General features: G+C 39.7%; 2 protein-coding genes across 2 annotated transcripts; both read left to right on the top strand.

Annotated features, from left to right (window-relative positions):
- Positions 1-525: 525 nt before the first annotated feature.
- LOC139193050 (uncharacterized) lies at positions 526-2551 on the top strand. The gene is made up of 4 exons (XM_070816007.1): positions 526-609; positions 1258-1382; positions 1926-2170; positions 2310-2551. The coding sequence occupies exons 1-4, from the start codon at positions 526-528 to the stop codon at positions 2549-2551; spliced, it is 696 nt and encodes a 231-aa protein (XP_070672108.1).
- A 15155-nt stretch (positions 2552-17706) lies between these two features.
- LOC139193218 (RAF-like serine/threonine-protein kinase PRAF) lies at positions 17707-20009 on the top strand. The gene has a single exon (XM_070816240.1). It carries the CDS (start codon positions 17926-17928, stop codon positions 18652-18654), a length of 729 nt encoding a protein of 242 aa, XP_070672341.1. The 5' UTR covers positions 17707-17925; the 3' UTR covers positions 18655-20009.
- The last annotated feature ends 828 nt before the right edge of the window (positions 20010-20837 follow it).

The raw sequence follows: 20837 nt of genomic DNA, 5'->3' as shown, positions 1-20837 counted from the left end.
GCTATACAATATTGCGCGTAGCTATGTTGGTCCGCTTGAGGCCCATCGCTACCTAACCACATTCACAGTTTCAGTTGGTCATTGGATATAAGCCTAACATCTCACATTTATGGGTGTTTGGGTGTGCCATTTATGTGCCAATAGCGCCGCTGCTACGTACCAAAATGGGTCCTCAGAGAAAAATGGGAATTTATGTCGGTTATGATTCACCATCAATTGTTCGCTACTTAGAACCCTTGATAGGAGATCTTTTTACTGCACGTTTTACGGATTGTCACTTTGATGAGACAATCTTCCCGTCGTTAGGGGGAGATAAACATGCTAACGTTCCTGTAGAATGCCGCGAATTGTCGTGGTATGCTCCCACTATGTCTCATTTAGATCCCCACACTGCCTAGTCTGAAACTGAGGTGCGTCGAATTATAGATCTTCAGAGCATTGCTCAAAGCATGCTGGATGCTTTTAATGATCTAGCAAAGGTGACAAGATCACACATACTCATTACAAACACACCTGCAAGGATAGATGTACCCTGTGTACGTTAACAACCCGTTTGGAAAGGCTGGACCGTCCCCAAAGATGGGAAGGCCGCACCCTCCACGCGGTAAGGTACATTGGCGGCTAGCCAATCATCTGCTCCGACCCTGAAGCCCTTGGTTCAAAGGATTCACAACCCCGGAAGAGGAAAATGGCTCCAACTAATGACCCTAGTTTGAATCCAACCATCACTCACTCATTCGTTCTAACGTATGAGGTTATTCTAGATTACTGTGATGCTTCAAATGAAACATGACGGCTTCCCGATAATCGGGAGATTTCGGTCCACTACATAGATTGGATGAGGTTTGGAATAGGAATAAGATAATCATCGACGATGCATTCGCATACTCAGTAGTTACTGACATCATGCTCAGCGATGGCATTAAACCACGTTCCGTCGATGAATGCCAAGGTAGAACCGATTGGTCAAACTAGAAATAAGCAATCCAGGTCGAACTCGATTCACTTGCGAAACGTAAAGTATTTGGACCTATTGTTCTTACACTACCACGCGTGAAACCCGTTGGCTACAAGTGGGCTTTCATGAGGAAGCGTAATGAGAAGAATGAAATAGTGCGATACAAAGCACGCCTCATAGTGCAAGGTTTCTCTCAGCGCCCAGGGATTGATTACGAGGAGACATATTCCCCCGTAATGGACATTATAACGTTTTGTTACCTAATCAGTTTGGTAATTTCTGAAAAACTGAATATGCAGCTTATGGACATGGTAACCACGTATCTCTATGAGGATATAGATACGAAAATTTATATGAAAGTTCCAAAAGGACTTTCATTGACTGGTTCAAATAGTTCTAAACCACGGAACACTCTCTCAATTAGGTTGAGGATGTCATTCTACGGATTAAAACAATCCGGGTGAATGTGGTATAACCGTCTGAGTGAATATTTGACAAGTCAGGGTTATGTGAACAATGAACTATTCCCATGCGTGTTCATAAAGAAGTCACATTCCAGATTTGCAATCGTTGCAGTTTATGTCGATGACATGAACCTCATTGGGACTCCCGCAGAGCTTGAGGAAATTGCTACACACTTGAAATCGGAATTTGAGATGAAGGATATTGGGAAAACTCGATATTGTCTCGGCCTGGAGATCAAGCATTGTTCAGATGGAATCCTAGTACATCAATCAAACTACACCCAAAAGGTGTTGCAATGTTTTAATGAGGATAAAGCAAAGCCTTCGAGTACACCTATGGTCGTTCGAACTCTAGATGCTAAACAAGATCCCTCCCGTCTAAAGGAGGATGAGGAAGAGATTTTGGAACCCGAAGTTCCTTACCTAAGTGCAATTGGGGCTTTATTATACTTGGCTTAGTGCACTAGACCTGACATCTCTTTCGCTGTGAATCTATTGGCTAGATACAGTAATGCGCTCACACGTAGATACTGGAATGGTGTTAAAGACATTTTCTGCTACCTCAAAGGTACTACAGATTTGGGTTTGTTCTATACCCACGAATCTCTAAGTGTTGCCGCCCTCTATGGACCTCGATTGATTCTCGCCTTGTTGGTTATGCAGATGCTGGATATCTGTCTGATCTACATAGAGCACGTTCTCAAACGGGTTATGTCTTTACCGTTAGAGACATCGTTATATCTTGGAGGTCTACCAAGCAAACACTAGTTGCGACTTCGTCTAACCATACTGAGATTCTCGCCCTACATTAAGCATCGCGTGAGTGCTTTTGGTTGAGAGAAGTGGTCTTACATCAGTCGTTGACCTTTCTATGACGATCTTTGAAGACAATGCAGCATGTATCGAGCAACTGAAGAAGGGATACATCAAGGGAGACAACACCAATCACATAGCGCCAAAGTTCTTTTACTCACACCAACAGCAGCAGCATCAGAACATTGAAGTCAAGCAAATCCGTTCCCAGGACAACTTGGCCGATCTTTTTACCAAGTCATTGTCCAAGTCTACATTTCAGAAGCTCGTCCAAGGAATCGGTATGCGTAAATTATCTGAGTTGAATCGCTTGTAGTTCTCTTATTTAGAAGTTATGTCTAACTCAGGGGGAGTATCTAGAAGCATACTCACATGATCTTAATGTGCTCTTTTTCCTACAATTAGAAGCATTTTTTCCCATTGGGTTTTGCTACCTAAAGAGGATTTAATGGGGCACCCATCCTAGGATGATCATACTCCGTTAAGTTTACTACCTTTGTCCAGTTTGACGTCCGTTTTAGACATTATGCATACTTCTCACTTTTCTCCTTAGTCTATGGGTTTTCCCCATGCCTTGGGTTTTACCATAGCAAGGTTTTGTGAGTTTTACTACAAATACATACTTCACTTAAATTTGAGACTCATGATCACCAGTTGTGCCGATGACTTTATCAATTATTCTACCTTATCTGCTGAAGATCTGATGCGATCATTTGTTGAGTATTTACACACTCAAGGGGGAGTGTTGCAGTCATATTTAGAATATGAATCTGATTGTGTTAATCCTAGGGAATCTGGGAAAGTATCTTATATTCCTATTAGGATTAGATTACCTATTAAATATTGTAATCCTAAAGGGAAAGGTTTGACCCTTCCTACTACTATAAATAAAGGCACAATGGGGTGATCAAACACACCTCACAATTAAATCAATCTCTATTCTCTCTCAATATTGCCGAACCCCTCTCTCTCTCTCTAAACCCTAGATCATTCAATCAAATAGGCCTATAACAAAATCAATATTTACTTGAAAATTTCAGGTGAGTGAGTAATATGCATCTCACTCACTCACATAATTGTATTCAAGGGTGGCTTCCAAATTCCAATCAATATTAGACTATTAGTGTCGAGGTAATGTTATTCAAACGCTTATTTTTACTTCTCACACACCCGTATTAATTTTTTTGAAATTGATCTTTTTCAATTCATTATCCGGCGGCCAAAAACTGAAGGAAAAAAAAACGTGTGAGAAATAAAAATGGATGTGTGAGTAGCGCTACCCTTGGCATAGAAATAGATAAATAGTTGGTGACTAATTTGGCCTTAACAATTGTTTATTCAAGGGATTTGGGGACTCTGGAATTGTAGTTTTGTGGATCAATGGGAGATGGTAGCCAATACCTAAAAGCCACAACTACTTGATGTGAATATTTCAAAGACAAAGACAGTGCTCCAATAATAAAAAAATTAAAGAAAAAAACAAAAACAAAAACTTTAACTACCAAGTCAGCCTTATCGTTAGATCTGTGATTTGTTGAATTTTGGTTCGACCTAATTTGGGATGGGCAACGGTTATGGCAGGCAAGTACCTACAGTCATTTACCCATAACTATTTAAGTACATACCCTCATAATTGTTTACCCATTAGGTAATTGCATAAACGGTTATACTCATACTCATGACTATTTATAAGTGATTAACTGTACCCATTTAACCATAACCGCATACCCATTTAACCATAACCGTATACCCATTTACCCATTTATCCGTTCTTACTCATTTACCCTTTCCATCTACACGTTTTTTACCCCATTTATTGGTATATTTAACATGCATTTCTGTATTTCAATCTTTTAAGTCCCCATACCATTCTAATTGATAACAACACTATGAAAGCTTAACATAGAAGTTATGGAGTTTTAGAGAGAGAAATCGAAGAAAGAAATCAATTGTATTACTTAACTAAATTAATTAGTTACAAAGGGATAGCTCAACAATTATATATAGTTTGTAGGAAACTTAATGATTAAGCAATCTCCTAACTTACTAGACTCACAAGATCATGACACTTGTATAGTTGAGATCATGCCACATGTCTATATGACTTAATACCCCATCCCTCATTTCCTAATCTCACTACGAAACCCCAGTTTGAGATTGGAACAATGTTGTAAGAAGGAAGGACCATGAAGTTCCTTGGTCAATACATCAGCAACATGATCATGTGTCGAGATGTAGGCAACCTGTAAGTCACCCTTTTGTACTCTTTCAAGGACAAAGTGAAAGTCTGTATCCAAATGCTTGATCCTGGTATAGAATATTGGATTAGAGCATAAAGCCAAAGTGGATATATTATCACAATGGAGAACTGGAGGAAAAGGAAGTAGCACTTGTAAGTATTTCAAGATAAACCGAATCCAAGCAACATCTGCTGCAGTATTAGCCAAAGCTTTATACTCAGCTTCAGTAGAACTACGAGAAACGCTACATTTCTTATTAGACTGCCATGACATTGGATTAAATCCCAAGAAAAAAACATAGCCAATAGTGGACACTCGAGTATTAATGTCTGATGCCTAATCTGCATCACTATATGCAGTCAAATCCATAGTTCCAAAAGCTGAATAAGTCAAACCACACTCAATTGTACCTTGGAGATATCTCATTATTCTCTTTACAAGAGCAAAATGTGCATTAGTAGGATGTGTCATGAACTGGCAAGCATAATTGACAGCAAACGCGATATCAGGCCTGATGAATGTAAGGTACTACAATGCACCAACCAAGCTACGAAATTGTGTTGGATCAGATACAGGTTCTCCCCAATCTTTAAGAAGTTAAGTGCAAGGCTTACAAGGTGTTGGAAAATATTTGCATAATTCCATGGAAGCTTTCTTGATAAGATCCTTCAAATACTTAGACTATGAAAAAACAAATCCCCATTTGGTTTATAGGTAATTTGAAGCGCCAAGAAGTAAGCAAGCAACTCATATCTTTCATATCAAAGACAATGTTAAATTATCAATAACCTGTTGAACCAAATTAGAATTTGAACTGGTGATGATTATATCATCAACATAGAGTAACAGAAAACATCATGATCTTGTGTCTTCACAAATAAATTGGTATTTGATTCAGACGTTACATATCCCAAGTTAGGCAAATAAGTGGTAAACTTAAAGTTCCATGATCGAGGAGTTTGTTTAAGTCCATAGAGTGACTTAACAAGCTTACAAACATAATGGGGATTACTGGAATCTTGAAAGCCCTGAGGTTGTTTCATAAACACCTCATTTTGTAAATCATCATGTAGAAATGCATTTTTAACATCCATCTGCCTAAGTGACCACTTGTGTGCTGCAGCAAGAGCAAGAACAACTCGAACTGTGTTCTGTCTTACAACAAGACTGAAAATGTCATCATAGTCTAAATCGTGTTCTTGACTATAACCTTGAGCAACCAAACATGCTTTATATCGAGAAATCTTACCATTTTGATCATTCTTAATTTTGTAAACCCATTTGCTGCCTATAATGTTTCTATTAGTGGGTGAAGGTACCAACTCCCAAGTGCCTTGCTTTTGAAGGGCAGCAAATTCTTCACTCATAGCATCCCTCCAATGAAAATGTTGAATAGCTTGTTTAAAAAAAATTGGTTAGAAGAATCAACAATAGTAAGCATAGCAGTGTATCCCTTAAAAACAACATCATTATATAGTGAAGAATCACCAGTAATAGGAGTAGATGTAGAAACAACAAATGAACTATAATCTTTTCGAGAAATCACACCAGACTTAAGTCTAGTTTGCATGGGATGCACATAAGTAACAAACTGTGAATGATGATCACCAAAGATAGGAGAGGCATTAGAAGAGTCAAGGTTTAGAATTACCTCGGGTTGGTTTGGATTGTGGACAAGTAACAAAGAATCTGAAGAAGTGGACATAGAAGGAGTTTGTTGCTATGGGGTTTGTATTGAAGCACCAATTTCATAATCTGTATAACCTAAATGTCGTGAAGATAACTCATTATAAGTAGGATTCTGTGATGACATTAACTCACTTGATAATTGTATGTCTGAAACTTATGTATTCAAATATGTATTATTCCCACTTGGGACAACAATTACACACATGTTTTTTCACATCTAATGTATATGAAACTTTGGAATGAGACAACATACTATGTAGAATTTCATTACTAAGGTGTCCTAGTCTTTGATGCCATAGAGAAGCTTTCATAACCTTCCCCATAAAAGCTTTAGGTGAATACTCAAGTAGCTTATTGTAGTTGAAAAACAGTGACTTTGGAATGTGATACAAACCCCCCTTACTCATTCATTTCATTAAAATGGTCTTTGTTGCCTTGTCCTGCACCCAGAAACCAAACTCATCAAGGATAACAATTATTATCTCTACAGTGTATAAACAGATAATAAACTAGTAGCTAGATGTGGCACATGTAAAATAGTAAGAAGATGTAGATGTTTAGATGAAGTTTTAATAGAGGTTGAACTAGTATTTTTCACTGGAAGACATTCTCCATTCCCTACTATAATATTTTGATCTCCCTCAAATGGTGTAATCATACTCAAGTCAGCCATATCTCCAGTCATGTGATAGGTTGTCCCAGCTAGGGGTGGGCACTTGGAATCGAAAACCGAAACCGAAACACGAATCGAATCAAACCGCACCAAACAGTTTGGTTTTACGGTTTTGAAACGGTTTCGGTTTCAAAACCGAACCGCGGCACACAAAACGGTTTGGTTTCGGTTTTGGGTTTTCAAAACCGCACCGAAACCGAAACCGCACCATATAATAAATAAATGTTATATAACTTATATTTTAAACTTTTCAACTAGGTTATAACTTATAAGTTTGTATTATGGCAAACTTAACCTTTCAATTGGATTGTAAAGTATTGTGATTGGTGATCAAGTTCAATTTTAATAGATGTGATGCATAAGGATTTAAAGTTTAAATCCTTTGATGCATTGGATGTTGTCTCAATTTTAGTAGTTGTCATTTGTTGCAGTTTTGGTACAAGTTTGGTACAAGTTAGCTGCACTTTTGGTGCAGATTTTTGGTTCTGTTTTGTGCAGTTTTTTGGTGCAGTTTTGGGGCTGTTTTGGTGCAGTTTTGGTGCTGTTTTTTAATGCAGTTTTGCTGCATTATTTTTGGGTGCAGTTTTGTGCAGTTTTGGTGCAGTTTTGTGCAGTTTTTGCTGCTGTTTTTTATGCAGTTTTGCTGCAATTTTACTGCATATTCATTAATTAATATACGAGGAAAATAAGACCGTCTTATGCATAAATAGGTGTATATTTTAAATTGTACATTTTTTTCTCAAAAACCAAACCGAAACCGTTTGAAACCGCACCGCACCGAACCGAACGGTTTGGTTTTATTTTGGTTTTGGCTTCAAAACCGCACCGCAAAATGTTTCGATTTCGGTTGTGGTTTCATTCGAAACCGCACCGCGCCCACCCCTAGTCCCAGCATCCATTATCCAAGCTTGGTTTATATTGAAATCAGAAGAAAAGATGGCAATCATAGCAATGAGATATGGAGGTAGATTTGCACCTTGAAAAGCATAGTTGTTTCTGCGGACGCAATTCAATGCAGTGTGACATTTTTTACCATAGATTTGACACTCTGGAATATTAGAAGTAGATGCAGATGGTTGTTCATTTATGTAATAACAGTTTAGGGCTGTATGACATTTTTTTACCACAAATCTGGCATTCTGGTATGATGGTAGATTTTTGCCTTGAATTCCCACTCTAATTAGTTCCAAGATGAACCTCATTTGAAGTGAAAGTTTCCAGAAGAACTTGAAAAACCTCCATCGTTTATGTTTCCTCCATTAAACCTTGGTCTAGAATTGTACCTAGGACCATTGAAACTGTCATTAAAACCTCCATAATTCCTGTTAGAATTGGACTGATTTCCACCATTGCCTTGGTTAGTATTGTTCCCTCCATTGTTGCCATTGCTTTGATTGAAATTGTTGCCATTAGACCTCTGAAATTGACCTATAAATCCAGTACTACCATTGAACTGCACACCAGTTTGATTGGAAGACTCCTCATGATAAAATTGTCCATTTACTCCAATAGTCGAAGTCTCTCCTTGGTAAAATTGTCTATTGCCCCTTGCATTGGAAGATTCTCCTTAACAATACATGCCAGACATTGGAAATAGAGTAGAACTTTGAGAGTCTTCAACAGTCTTCTCAGCACTGAGCAACTGTGCACAAAATTCCTTTAGAGTGATATGAGATTCTCTTACTACAATCACTGTGTGAATCATGTTATATTCAGCAGGTAGACCAGCTAGTGCAGTAACAATGAGATCATTACTGGAGACAATTTCTCTTGCAGCAAGTAATTGATCTGTTTGTACCATACTTGACTAATCCCGAAACTACCGAGCACCAGTCAATGTCATACCTTCAATGACCCACTGAGGGGTTCATGCTGAGGCACTATTGCCAAAGCACAAGAGTTTCTCTCCAACTAGGAGGCTAATCATAACATGACACATGTCAATGTCATAATAAAGCTCATCGAGTCCTACATTGACCGCGAACAAAAGCTAAAGACTTTCCTCAACTATAAAAGGATACCATTCTCCTACAATTAATCCCTAATGTCATTATTATGCTTAAATCAGTCATTAGAACCCACTAATGATAATTATGCTTAAACCTATGTATTTGTGTAAACCCTTCACTATTAATAAGAACTCATATACTTTGTAAACGTAACCAGACTTAGGGCGAACCACGTACATCTTGTGTTTGCTTCCCTATCTCTACCTCTTTACACATTATCATCACTAGGTGACTGGAGCAACTGAGGGAAGGTCACAAACTTGACACTTTACATTGTTCCAAAGTCTTCACTGATTTTGTGCATCAACATGATCCTTTAAATGTTTGAGCTTAAGAAGATACTTCTCAATAGTGTCTGCTCCTTCTTGATTGTATACAATTCGATCTTTAGATGATTGATCCGAGCTTGAAAGACAGTTACATATCGATCACATAAATTTGTCCAAGCTTCATGAGCTATCTTACTCCCAACAATATACTCAATAAGTTCATCTCCCAAAGTAGCAATCAAGAGACTAATCAAAGCTTTATCAGTTTTGATCCATGCACGATAAGCAACAACAATTTACTTTGTAATCCTATGCTTCAAAGATAACACATAGTTAGGAGGGCACGCATTCGTACCATCAAAGTAGTCAAATAGATCATATCCTTCTAACATAGATTGGAATTGAAATGACTATTTGCCAAAATTATCATCTTGTAAGCGAATAGTAAGCATGTCAAGTAAACCCTCAATCTTGAGTGGTGTAAACGCCATATCAACCAACACAATCAACCATGTTCACAAATATAGAGCTTCGTGCTCACAGAAAAACCTTCAAAAAGCTTTGTGCTAACAAATTCGTTTAATCGTTGAACAGAAATGACAAAGCTTCGTGCCCAAGAATTATCAATTTTAGGATTTTCATAGATTGTAATAAGCTTTGTGCTCAAACTTCATCAATTAACCAAAAATCAACATGAGTAGAGCTTCGTGCTCAGAATTATAACACATCAATATGCTCAATCACACTTCAACAAGAACACAGCTGATGTGAAATTAAACTAGCACTCAAATTAAAACCCTATGATTGTAGTATATGAAAGTAGGGATCATTTTAGGCCGGGGATTAAATGAGCTGCTAATCTACATAAATTAAACTCAAAAACACTTAACTAGGCTTGAAAACACTAAACTAGACTCAAAAACATAAAACTAGACTCTTATGACTCAAAACACACTAAACAGACTCTAAATAGCACAATACTAGCAAACAGACTCAAAACAGACTATAGGGAGTTATTTGGACGAAATTATGACTAGTAAGACTCAAAACACTAAATTGGACAGATTTGAACAGTTTCTAACTAATCTAACACACTTAATTAAAGGGGAGAATGATTTGGACGAAATTAATTAAAATAAACAGATTGCATAAACTAAACAGGTTAGACACGAAATTGGGTGTTTTTAAAGGTGAAAGGCTAGCTAGAAGGTCATTCTCCACACATGATAGATACGCATACGAATCAATTTCCAGTTACTCTTCCTATAAACCATGAATGACAACGCCCCAGATTAACCGTGAACAGCACTAATTAACCCTCAGATTTTCCTAAGTTCATTGAATTGGACATCGCATCGCAACCAAATTATTCTTACCAAGTTCCCTACACGAACAACATGATAGAGATACATATAAAAAATCGTTAAGCTCTATGAAAATCATAAGCATTGACAAGGCATTCGTAACTATGAACAACATAATACTCCTGCCAGGAATTCACTTAACATGATCATGACCAGTGACCTCCATTACTTATAAATATAAGTTCATAACTATTAGGTGAAACTCCCTTATATTTTAGCATCAAATTCATGCATGCAAACTAAGTATGCATCCTTAATCAACACACAAGAACAAGTTCTAAATTAAACAGTTAAGCAAATTGCGTTCACGATTCATGAAATTATAACTGAAAGTAATCAATTCATATGCAATATATGTTCATGGCTTTGAATTCTCCTCTAACTATAATGAAATTAGTTCCTCATGTTCGCAATTAAACAAAGACAATTAAATTTAAACATTGAAAACAAAGATAGAATACACCTAGAAACGCTCCAACAATCCAACGTCTTGAATGGCAAGCACGGCTCCAGGGGTCTCCTCTCCTTTCTCCTTGCAAAGTTGCGGCACTAAAGGGATGTATGTATATGAGTGTGTATGGTGCGAAACTGTGGTGAATGGTGGGTAGAAATATATGGGAGTGGTGTGTCAATTGTGCTGCAGAAAATATGTATATATAAACCTAGGGAACTCGGCATAAAAACTGAGATGAGAAAGATAATTTTTGACACAATTCTTGAAGGAAAAGGACTAGGGTTTGGCAAAAACCAAGGAGGAAAGGGACTAAGAACCTACGGCAAATTCTAGACATTCTAGAAAGGGTCCAGGCGCCAGATTTTTAGGAGAGGAGATAAGGCTTCTAGAATCATATTTTTATGTGTCCAAGTCTGAAAATAATCCCCCCCTTACAACTGGAATTAAGGTATGATAAGATTAGGATATGATAAGATAAGATAAGGTTAGTTTGGATAAGGTTTTGGATAAGATAAGGCAGTTTGGATAATGTCTCCTTTTTTGAGCTGATTCCCTATCTTTAATGTCTTGAATTAATTTCTTTAACTCTTTAGCACATTCCTAGGCTCTCTTGAACTTCAAATCCGTCCATTCCTTGTGCTCCATATGTAAGCTATCCATTCCAGCCCAAAACTGCTCTAAAATGCTCCAAATGCACTTTCTTGCTAACTTTGTCATTTGGACCTACAAACACACGAAAATAGCTTAAATCACTATAATAAACAGAAACTAACTATGAAAATGCAAGAAAACAAGCCAACTAAGTCTCATAAATATGCTCCTATCAAATTCCCTCACACTTAGCTTTTGCTAGTCCTCGAGCAAAACGAAACAAAACATAACCTAGACCTTCCAACATTCACCTCAGAGATTTTCAATGAAACATGACATGTTAAAAATCACTACTCCCACAGATTTTAGTTATCCTTACCCTCGAGCACACACTTAATCACAGTCACAACTCACTAGCTCGCATTCAATCAATTAAAACAATGTTTTGAATGTACTAACATGCCTTATAGAATTCCCTCTCACTGGATATACTCTCTATTTTCACACAGATTTTCTGACTACACTCCCTATACCAGGTATATGTGAGAAGATTGATGTAAACATGTAGACTAACACTCACATATGTTATAATCAAAGAAGGCATTTTCTGGAATTAGTAATGTATGTATAGATATGATCTCATGAACGGAATGCCACTACTCATAAGTAAGAACCAGAGATTCCATATGCTCATACCAATCCCAACCTCCACATTATTGAATACACAACCATCAAGATTGAAATCTAAGGGTTGTAACGGGGCTAGGGGTATTGGCTAACAAAGAAAGGTTAAAGATAAACAAAGGTTTTTAAAGCAATAGTAAGCAAAAATAATGAAATTGACATTTAGAATTCACTTTTGAATGCAGCAACCAACTTTAAACACAAGGGAGATTCACAAAACACTTAGGGCCAAATTCAAACTTTTGGACCCTTCCTTCAACAACCAATACTTGTGAGTTCATTCTCACTTATTTCTCAACTCTTTTCCTTTCTTTTCTCAATGTTTTTCTTATTTTTCTTTTCTTTTTCATGTTTTTTTTCTTTTTTTTCTTTTCTTTCATTGAAAATATCCTTCCCCCACACCTGTTTTGTGAAAAATGTTGATCAAAAGGAATTCCCTCTAAGTCATGCTCCACTATTCTATAAGAACAAGGGTATAGATAGTCATATTCTAGGCTAGGTAAGGATAAAGTGGCTAACAAAGTAACCACAGTAACCACTCACATAGATTTTAGGCATCTTTACTCTTGAGCTTATACTTAACCACAGTAACCACTCACTAGCTCACATTTAATCAATTAAAACAACATTTGAAAGTAGTAACATGCCTTAGAGATTTCACTCAATTCCTCACCGGATTTACTCTCTATTTTCACACAGATTTTCTTACTACACTCCCTATACTAAGTATATGTGAGAAGATTGATGTAAACATATAGACTAGCACTCACATATGTTATAACCAAGAAGGCATTTTCTGGAATTATTAATACAAACATGTATATGATCTCATGAACGGAATGCCACTACTTAGAAGCGAGAACCAGGGATTCCATATGCTCATACCAATTTCAAACTCCACATATTGAATAACATAACAATCAAGATAAAAGTCTAATGTTGTAATAGGGCTGAGGTATTGGCTAACAAAGAAAGGTCAAGGATGAACAAAGGTTCTTAAAGTGATAGTAAGTAAAGTAATGAAATCAACACTTAGAATTCAACTTTTGATTGTAGCATCTAACTTTAAACACAAAGGGGAGATTCGTACAACTTTAGGGTTAGATTCACATTTTTGGACCCTTCTTCAACAACCAACACTTAGGAACTCATTCTCACTTCTTTTCAACCTCTTTTTTTCCCTTTTCTCATTTTTTTCTTCTTCTTTCTTTTCTATTTCTTTTTCAACATTTTTCTCTTTTTTTTTCTTTTTTTTAAACATAAAACATAAGCACTAAACTTCACCGGATTCAAAAGAACAAATCCTTCCCCCACACTTATTTCTCTATAGATCGTACTGTAGACATCGAAATTTCGGTAAATAAATGTTGACCGATAAATCAAAGTTTCAACGCTCATGTATTACATAAATTTTACACGTAGCGTGTGTCTAAACAAAAAATCAAAATAAGTTGGAAAAGTCATCAAACAGGACACGTGTCAACACCTGGCAGAAACGACTTATTTCATCTGGGATATTATATTCAAAATTAGGCCTTGGAAATTTCTATAAATACAAGCCCATTTCATTCATTTATGGGGGGAATTCATATTGAAGGAACCAAAATCATTAGGCAAAATTCTTGAAGCTCTGAAACTCTGAAACTCCAAAGCTCTCAAGTATCCAGGTTCCCGAAGAATCAAGAAAGCTCTCTTCGATCTTCGATCTTCGTTCATCGTTCATCCTAAGATCAACCCCCAACGGCCCTTTGGATCAACAATCATCCACCAATTCAAGATCAAGCCCCGACGGCCCTTGAAGAAAGTGTTCTTCGTTCTTCGTTCATCATTCTTCCAAGATCAAGCCCCGACGGCCCCTTGGATCAACAATCATCCACCTTCAAGATCAAGCCCCGACGGCCCTTGAAGAAAGTGTTCTTCATTCTTCATTCATCGTTCTTCTAAGATCAAGCCCCGACGGCCCCTTGGATCAACAAACATCAACAAATCCACACATCCAACCGTTCTTCAAGATCAAGCCCAAAAGCCCTTGGAGATCCGTTCATCACTGTTCTTCAAAGATCAAGCTCAAAAGCCCCTTGGAAGATCCGCTTAAATCCACCTTCAAGATCAAGTCCACGGCCCTTGAAGAACGTTCATCCTTAGATCAAGCCCAACAGCCCTTTGGATTAATGGCACATCCACAAATACACACCTTACGGAGATTGAATCAGAGGATCAAATTTAAGAGAGATTGTAACCCAAAATCATCAAATACAAATATTTTGTTTGTGCACGTTGTTCTTGTCGTTTTCGTTTCAGGAATTTTCCGTGTTCACAAATTGGCACGCCCAGTGGGACAATCTCTACCTCTCATCTCTTTCTCCGTTCAAGAAATTCGAGCACACTTCCAAAATTAATGGCTTCAAGGAAGACTCAAACTGTTCCCGCAACTGGCGCAAAGAACAAGAGCGTCCTCGTCGTAAAATGTGTCACTTTAGGCATCACGACTCGAAGCAAGGGAAAAGCTACTTCTGCCGCCTCTTTCACCTCTGCATCAACTCTGCCAAGGGAACAAGAGCACCCAAGGCACGAGCCTTTGATCACCTTAGCCTCACCAAAGGCACCAAGGGGCGAAAGTCCAAGGAAATACTTCGAATCCATGCTTTCCGATGCCGATTCGAGCGGCAGTTCAGCCATGCAAGTCATGACCATTGGAGCAACTTCAATCGATGAGTAGCTGGCTCAAATGAATGAAGCAATCGCAAGGCTAACCCGAACTGTGGAAGAAAAAGACTTGCAAATCGCTGCACTCGTCAGCCGACTGGAGCCATAGGACGGCGATAACCCTAACCTAGAAGAGGAGCCTCCAGTGGAGAATATCGATGTGAAGCCGGAGCCAGACCAAGCAGCGGCACTGTTGGGATCTCTTTCTATCCAGCAACTGCTGGAGATGATCGCCAGCACCGTCAAGGCACAGTACGAAGGGAGCTCAAATACATCCGGGTTGTACTCAAAGCCTTATTCAAAGAAGATTGATGCCCTAAAGATGCCGAGGGGATATCAACCACCAAAGTTCATGCAGTTTGATGGAAAAGGAAACCCAAAGCAGCACGTTGCGCATTTCGTCGAAACTTGCAACAATGCGGGGACGGATGGAGACTACCTCGCCAAGCAGTTTGTGCGCTCGCTGAAAGGAAACGCCTTTGAGTGGTACACGGACCTAGAGCCTGAGTCCATTAACAGCTGGGAGCAATTGGAGCGGGAATTCCTCAACCGCTTCTACAGCACTCGCCGCACTATGAGCATGCTAGAGCTAACGAGCACAAAGCAATGGAAAGATGAGCCGGTCATTGACTATATCAACAGATGGCGCACTCTAAGCCTTGATTGTAAAGACAGGCTTTTGGAAACCTCTTCAATCGACATGTGCATCCAAGACATGCAATGGGGTTTGCAATACATCCTTCAAGGCATCAAACCACGGACCTTCGAAGAGCTAGCCACCCGCGCCCATGACATGGAGTTGAGCATCGCCCATCATGGGAAGAAGGAACCGATTGCCAACTACAAGAACGACAAAGTTCTTGAGACAAAAGTGGAGAAGACTGCGTGGAAATCCACCAAGGAAGCAATGACGGTCGACACAGCTCCCGTCAAAATCTCCACACGAGGCAAGGCGATTCAAACCGAAGCTTTTCGTGATCAAGAGATGCGTAGACGCACTTTGAAGGAGCTTGAGGAGAAACTTATCCATTCCCCGACTCTGATGTGGTTGCCATGTTGGACGACCTGTTAGACAAGAAGGTGATCGATTTGCCTGAGTGCAGACGGCCGGAAGAGATAAATCATACCGACAGTCCAAGATACTGTAAATTCCACCGCTTCATCAACCATCCAACGGAAAAGTGCTTCGTACTGAAAGATCTCATCCTGAAGCTAGCACAACAAGGGAAAATCGAGCTTGACCTCGAAGACACGGTTGCGGCACACACTACTACTATTGTGTTTGGATCACTTGATCATGTGCCTCTCCGAAGCATGCATGACCATTCCCGTCAATGTTCAAGTCACAAGACACCTCCTACACAACCATCACCGGGGGCAAGCAACCAAGATGCAGCTACTGGTGATAAGAAAGGGTGGACATCGGCGACCTACAAAAAAATGAGGAAGCCAAGACCACAAGCCACAAGGCCAAAAGAGGAGCCTAAACCCGCCCCTCGAACTTCAGTCTTCGAAAGGTTGAATTATTCAAAACCTAGAATTTCGGCACTTGATGGCATCAGTGGTCGAGACCAAACTTCCGTCTTCAAAAGGCTTGAGACGCCAACATCGCAAAGATCTGTCTTTGAAAGGTTATCAAAACCCAAGAAACAAAGCGTCACTGCTAGATTTCCTCCACAACGATCGGCTTTGGACAGACTTGAAGAAACTAAGAAGCCTTCTAGAAACAGGAAGACAATGTCAAAGGGAGAAAAACTCGACAATCTAGCAAGAAAAGACGATGTTCAAAGCTTGATTCCTTCAAGGATGAAGCGCCAAGCAACTTTGGAAGTCGACACAAAAGGACCACTGAAGGTAAGGAGGCGCACCATCATCTACACTGGCCAACCTTCACGGCAACAAACCCAAGAGGACCGCACTGAAGAGAAGGTCGAAGAAGACAAAGAAGACGAAATCCTGGAAGAAGACATCACTTCCGGCTCTGTCAACTCAAAATCTTCACCTTAATCGCTAGGGGCATGCTCCAAAAACATGCCAGTCAAGCCGAGTGAAGTTGAAGGATGGACTTATGTCACTCCGAAGAAATTGCACAAGAAGCATATGTCTTCTCCACAAGCTCACCAATGGGAAAAGGGGCAAAACAGCTCATGTTCACCTCCAGAACAATGTGAAAGTGTTGGAGATAATGAAACTTTGACACGAAGATCATCCATCCCCATCACGATGCGTGACATCTTCCCAGAAGACTTCTTCAACTACTCAGTCAAGGCTCCTTGCTATGAAGATTACGAGGAACGACTCTCTCAGATCACTTGACGAACCAACAAAGCTCCTTGTCCGCATGAGCCTAAACTGTAGGACACAAGGCTCCTCGCCTGCACGAGCCTAAACTGCATCGCACTAAGCTCCTGGTCTGCACGAGCATAAAAGGCAACACCAACGCTCCTTGCCTACACGAACTGAAACTGCAAACGGCACAAAAAAAGAAAATACCAAAAAAATATATGTATGTATTTGAACTACGTTACGACTTGATCTCTTCTTTGGAGGGGTACGTAGGCAGCTTGAATATTCCCAAAATTTCGAGTTCAGTCACATCAAAATATAAATAAATGTTTTATTAAAGAAAGTCAATTTTATTATAAAAAAAAATGATGAATACATATGTTTATGTATTTACAAAAAAAAAAAAAAAAAAAAAAAAGAGAGAAGAAGAAGAAAAGGAATACACAAGTATTATATATATATATATGTGTGTGTGTATATATGCGTAGCTTGAAAGCCGGGCCCTCGTCAGCAACCCATCCTCATTAGTGTCTCGGCCCAGCAGCAAAAGGGCTCAAGCCACAACGGGCCCAAACTCCAGCTTGTCTTCTTCCTCATTTCTCCTCGGCCCACAGTGCAGCCCAGCAGAGCACACAACTCCAGCCCCATCTTCTAATCACTCTCTCTCCCCGAAGCTATCCTCATCTCCTAGTTAGTAGTCGAATCAAAACCCTAGTATTAAAATCATGGTCGGACCCTCGCTTGACCTCACCATGGTCACCACCATCAAATTCCTCTGCAGCTACGGCGGTAAAATCTTCGCCGTTCCCCGCTCTATTTCTTTTTCTGAGCTGTCGTCCAAGCTGACTGAGTTGTGTGGGCCATCCGTGACGGCAGTTAGTCTCCGCTGTCAACTACCCACCGAAGATCTCGACGCCCTCGTGTCCATCAAGTCCGATGAGGATCTCGTTAATCTCATCGAGGAATACGGCAGAGCAGCCTCTTCCGCTAATATGAAGATCAGAGCATTCCTCTCACTCATCCCCACCGCCAGGACACCCAAAAGCATTTCATCTCCTTCAACTTCGTTGGCCTCCGCCGCCTCAACGACGTCGTCCTCTGGCAACTCCTCGTCGTCAAATAACTACTTCAGTGCTGCTTCCGGGTCCACCCCAAGATTTCCCATGCTGTCCTCCACTCCCGTTGACCGTTGCCTCCGTCAAATGCCGCCCCAGCCATCCCCGTCAACGGTGCCGTTTCAGAGACCCCCGTCCAAGGTTCCTCACTGTGCTAATATTTACCATGCTCGCCAAGGCCACGGAAGCAACAAACCTGCAAGTACTACCGGTAGTCGTCCCTACCTCGTTTACAAACGCTGCAACCGGCAGCATGCCTGTCACGAACGGCTTCAAGTCCTAGTCCATCCTGCAGTGACAACAATTCAGCAAGGCTCCATCCACTTGGCCTTCATCTAATAATTTGGTACTACCACATCCAAGTCCAACTAAGTACACCAAATTAATCTTAATAAACCCTCCTGATCACGCTGATCATTATCAAGCTACATTGTCCAAGAAGAATAGTAGTAATGCACATTACAATTTGGATCTTCAACTGGCAACCACGTCTATTAATATTCCTATCAATGAAGTATCTGTTTCGTCTAAGAAAGGAGAAAACCATTCCACTCAGCTGCAGCTCTCAATTGGTTCATGTGAATTTGGCGGGGGTGATCGTAGTCATCAGAACAAAACTATTGAACAACATTTGAACTCGGCGAATCGGAACCCGGAGACTTCGACGATGCCCCAGAACGGTGGTGCTGTTGCCGCACCCAACGATCAGGATCTGTCCAAGCTCAGCAACGCCGCCACCCCAATTTCACAAGACTCCAAATTAACACAAACCAGTGTGATTAGCACTCTTCTTAGCCACAAAAGTAAGTCATATTCGACAATTAAATACTTCAAATGGGCTGAGAGGGAGCGAGGCCTTGTCAGAGGTGTCGATGCTGTCTGTGTGTTGCTTCACATTTTGATGGGCTCTCCAAATACTCACGAGCATGCTAAGATGTTGCTTAACCAGTACGTTTTCGGTGATTCGGGCCAGGTTCCAGGAGTATTTGTCGATCACTTGGTGGACTGCGCCAAAAGAATTGGTTAGGAGAAATATGATTGGGGAAACACGAGAGGTGTATGATCAAATGACTCTGAGAGGATTTGGAGGTGATCGTGTCACTCTACACGTGATGATGCGTGGTTGTTTGAAGCAGGGGAAGCCGGATGAGGCAGATGAGTACTTTAGAGAGTCGAAGAGCTCGAGAATAATGGTTGCGATGATTGAAGGTTGACGGCGCTCTCTTTAGGCAGAGAGGAAAGACTAGGACGGCGGCGTGGAGCAAGTTTGTCTTTGGGGGAGCCCTGGGAATTAACGAGGTGGGGTCTGTTGGCTGTGCTCGGTGGTTGTGCTCCGTAACTGTGCTCGGTGGCTGTGCTCACTTTCTCTTTCTGCCCATCAGCTTCAGCGGCATGTACAACCCCTCCTCCTCTGTCTCTTGCCTCGCAGCTGCCAACAACTTCAAAGACCGCCGTCAAACGACTAGCCGGTCGTGAAGCTCGAAGCACCACCTTCTCGGCCTCCTTGCTCCGCTCCCTGCAAATTCCCCATCCCGTCATCCAAATTTATACAAAAAAATAATAATAAAAAAATATATGGTGGAACACTGCACCATGATTAAAGAAAAAAATAAAATAAAATAAAACAATAAAATAATAAAAATGCATGGTGCGTCTGGCACCATATGAAAAAAAAAAGGGGAGGGGAGCATCTGGCACCATAATTAAAGGCAAAAAATATATATATATATATAAAAAATAATAATAATAATAATAAATATAAAAATATAAAAAATAAAAATAAAAATAAAAATAAATAAAAAATAAAAAATTTTGATCTTTGGTGCGTCTGGCACCATGTGAAGAAAATGGGTGCACCATGATTAAAGGAAAAAAAAAATTTATATATATATATATATATATACACACAAAATAAATGGATGGTGCATCAGGTACCATCTGCAAAAAAAAAAAAAAAAATAATAATAAAAAATAATAATAAAAATAAAAATAAATAAATAAAAAAATAATAATTAAAATAAAAAATAAAAATTCTTTATGCTTTTGGCACTAAATACACACACACACACACACACAAAGAATGAAATAAGGCTCATCTATTGATTTCTTTGAAAATTTACAAAAAAATGTACATTTTACATTAGTACAAAAAAAAAAAAAAAAAAAAAAAAAAAAAGAGTCAAATCAAATTTATAGGAGGGGATCTTCAAGGATGATCAGGTGGCGCCTTATCACTCGGTGAAACTCCAGGAAGAAGAGGAGCCGAATGTTGATCATCAGGAGCTTCATTACGCGGGACAGCCCCAGAAAAGGAAGGCAAATGCTGCTGGAACAAACCCACAAACCTCTGATGATCAAGTAAAATCTGACCATCAGATTCCTGCATCTGGTTAATCTTCCTCTTCATGTTTGTCACATAGCTATGTGCGAGCTTATGCAACTGTTTATTCTCCTGCTTGAGCCCTCTAATCTCCTGTTTGAGACTCATCACTTCCGCCGCCAATGATTCAACTTGACGGGTT

Source organism: Malus domestica, chromosome 16, assembly GCF_042453785.1.
Source record: "Malus domestica chromosome 16, GDT2T_hap1".
Lineage (NCBI taxonomy): Eukaryota > Viridiplantae > Streptophyta > Magnoliopsida > Rosales > Rosaceae > Malus > Malus domestica.
This window is presented reverse-complemented; position numbering and strand designations above follow the sequence as displayed.

What these genes read in the sequence shown, in the direction of transcription:
- LOC139193050 (XM_070816007.1), top strand. Translation starts at nt 526, where the DNA reads ATGTACCCTGTGTACGTTAACAACCCGTTTGGAAAGGCTGGACCGTCC. An exon ending in CGCACCCTCCACGCGGTAAG is followed by an intron (nt 610 to 1,257) that starts GTACATTGGCGG and finishes CTGAATATGCAG; the next exon opens with CTTATGGACATGGTAACCAC. An exon ending in CGGAACACTCTCTCAATTAG is followed by an intron (nt 1,383 to 1,925) that starts GTTGAGGATGTC and finishes TCTATTGGCTAG; the next exon opens with ATACAGTAATGCGCTCACAC.
- LOC139193218 (XM_070816240.1), top strand. Translation starts at nt 17,926, where the DNA reads ATGGTCGGACCCTCGCTTGACCTCACCATGGTCACCACCATCAAATTC.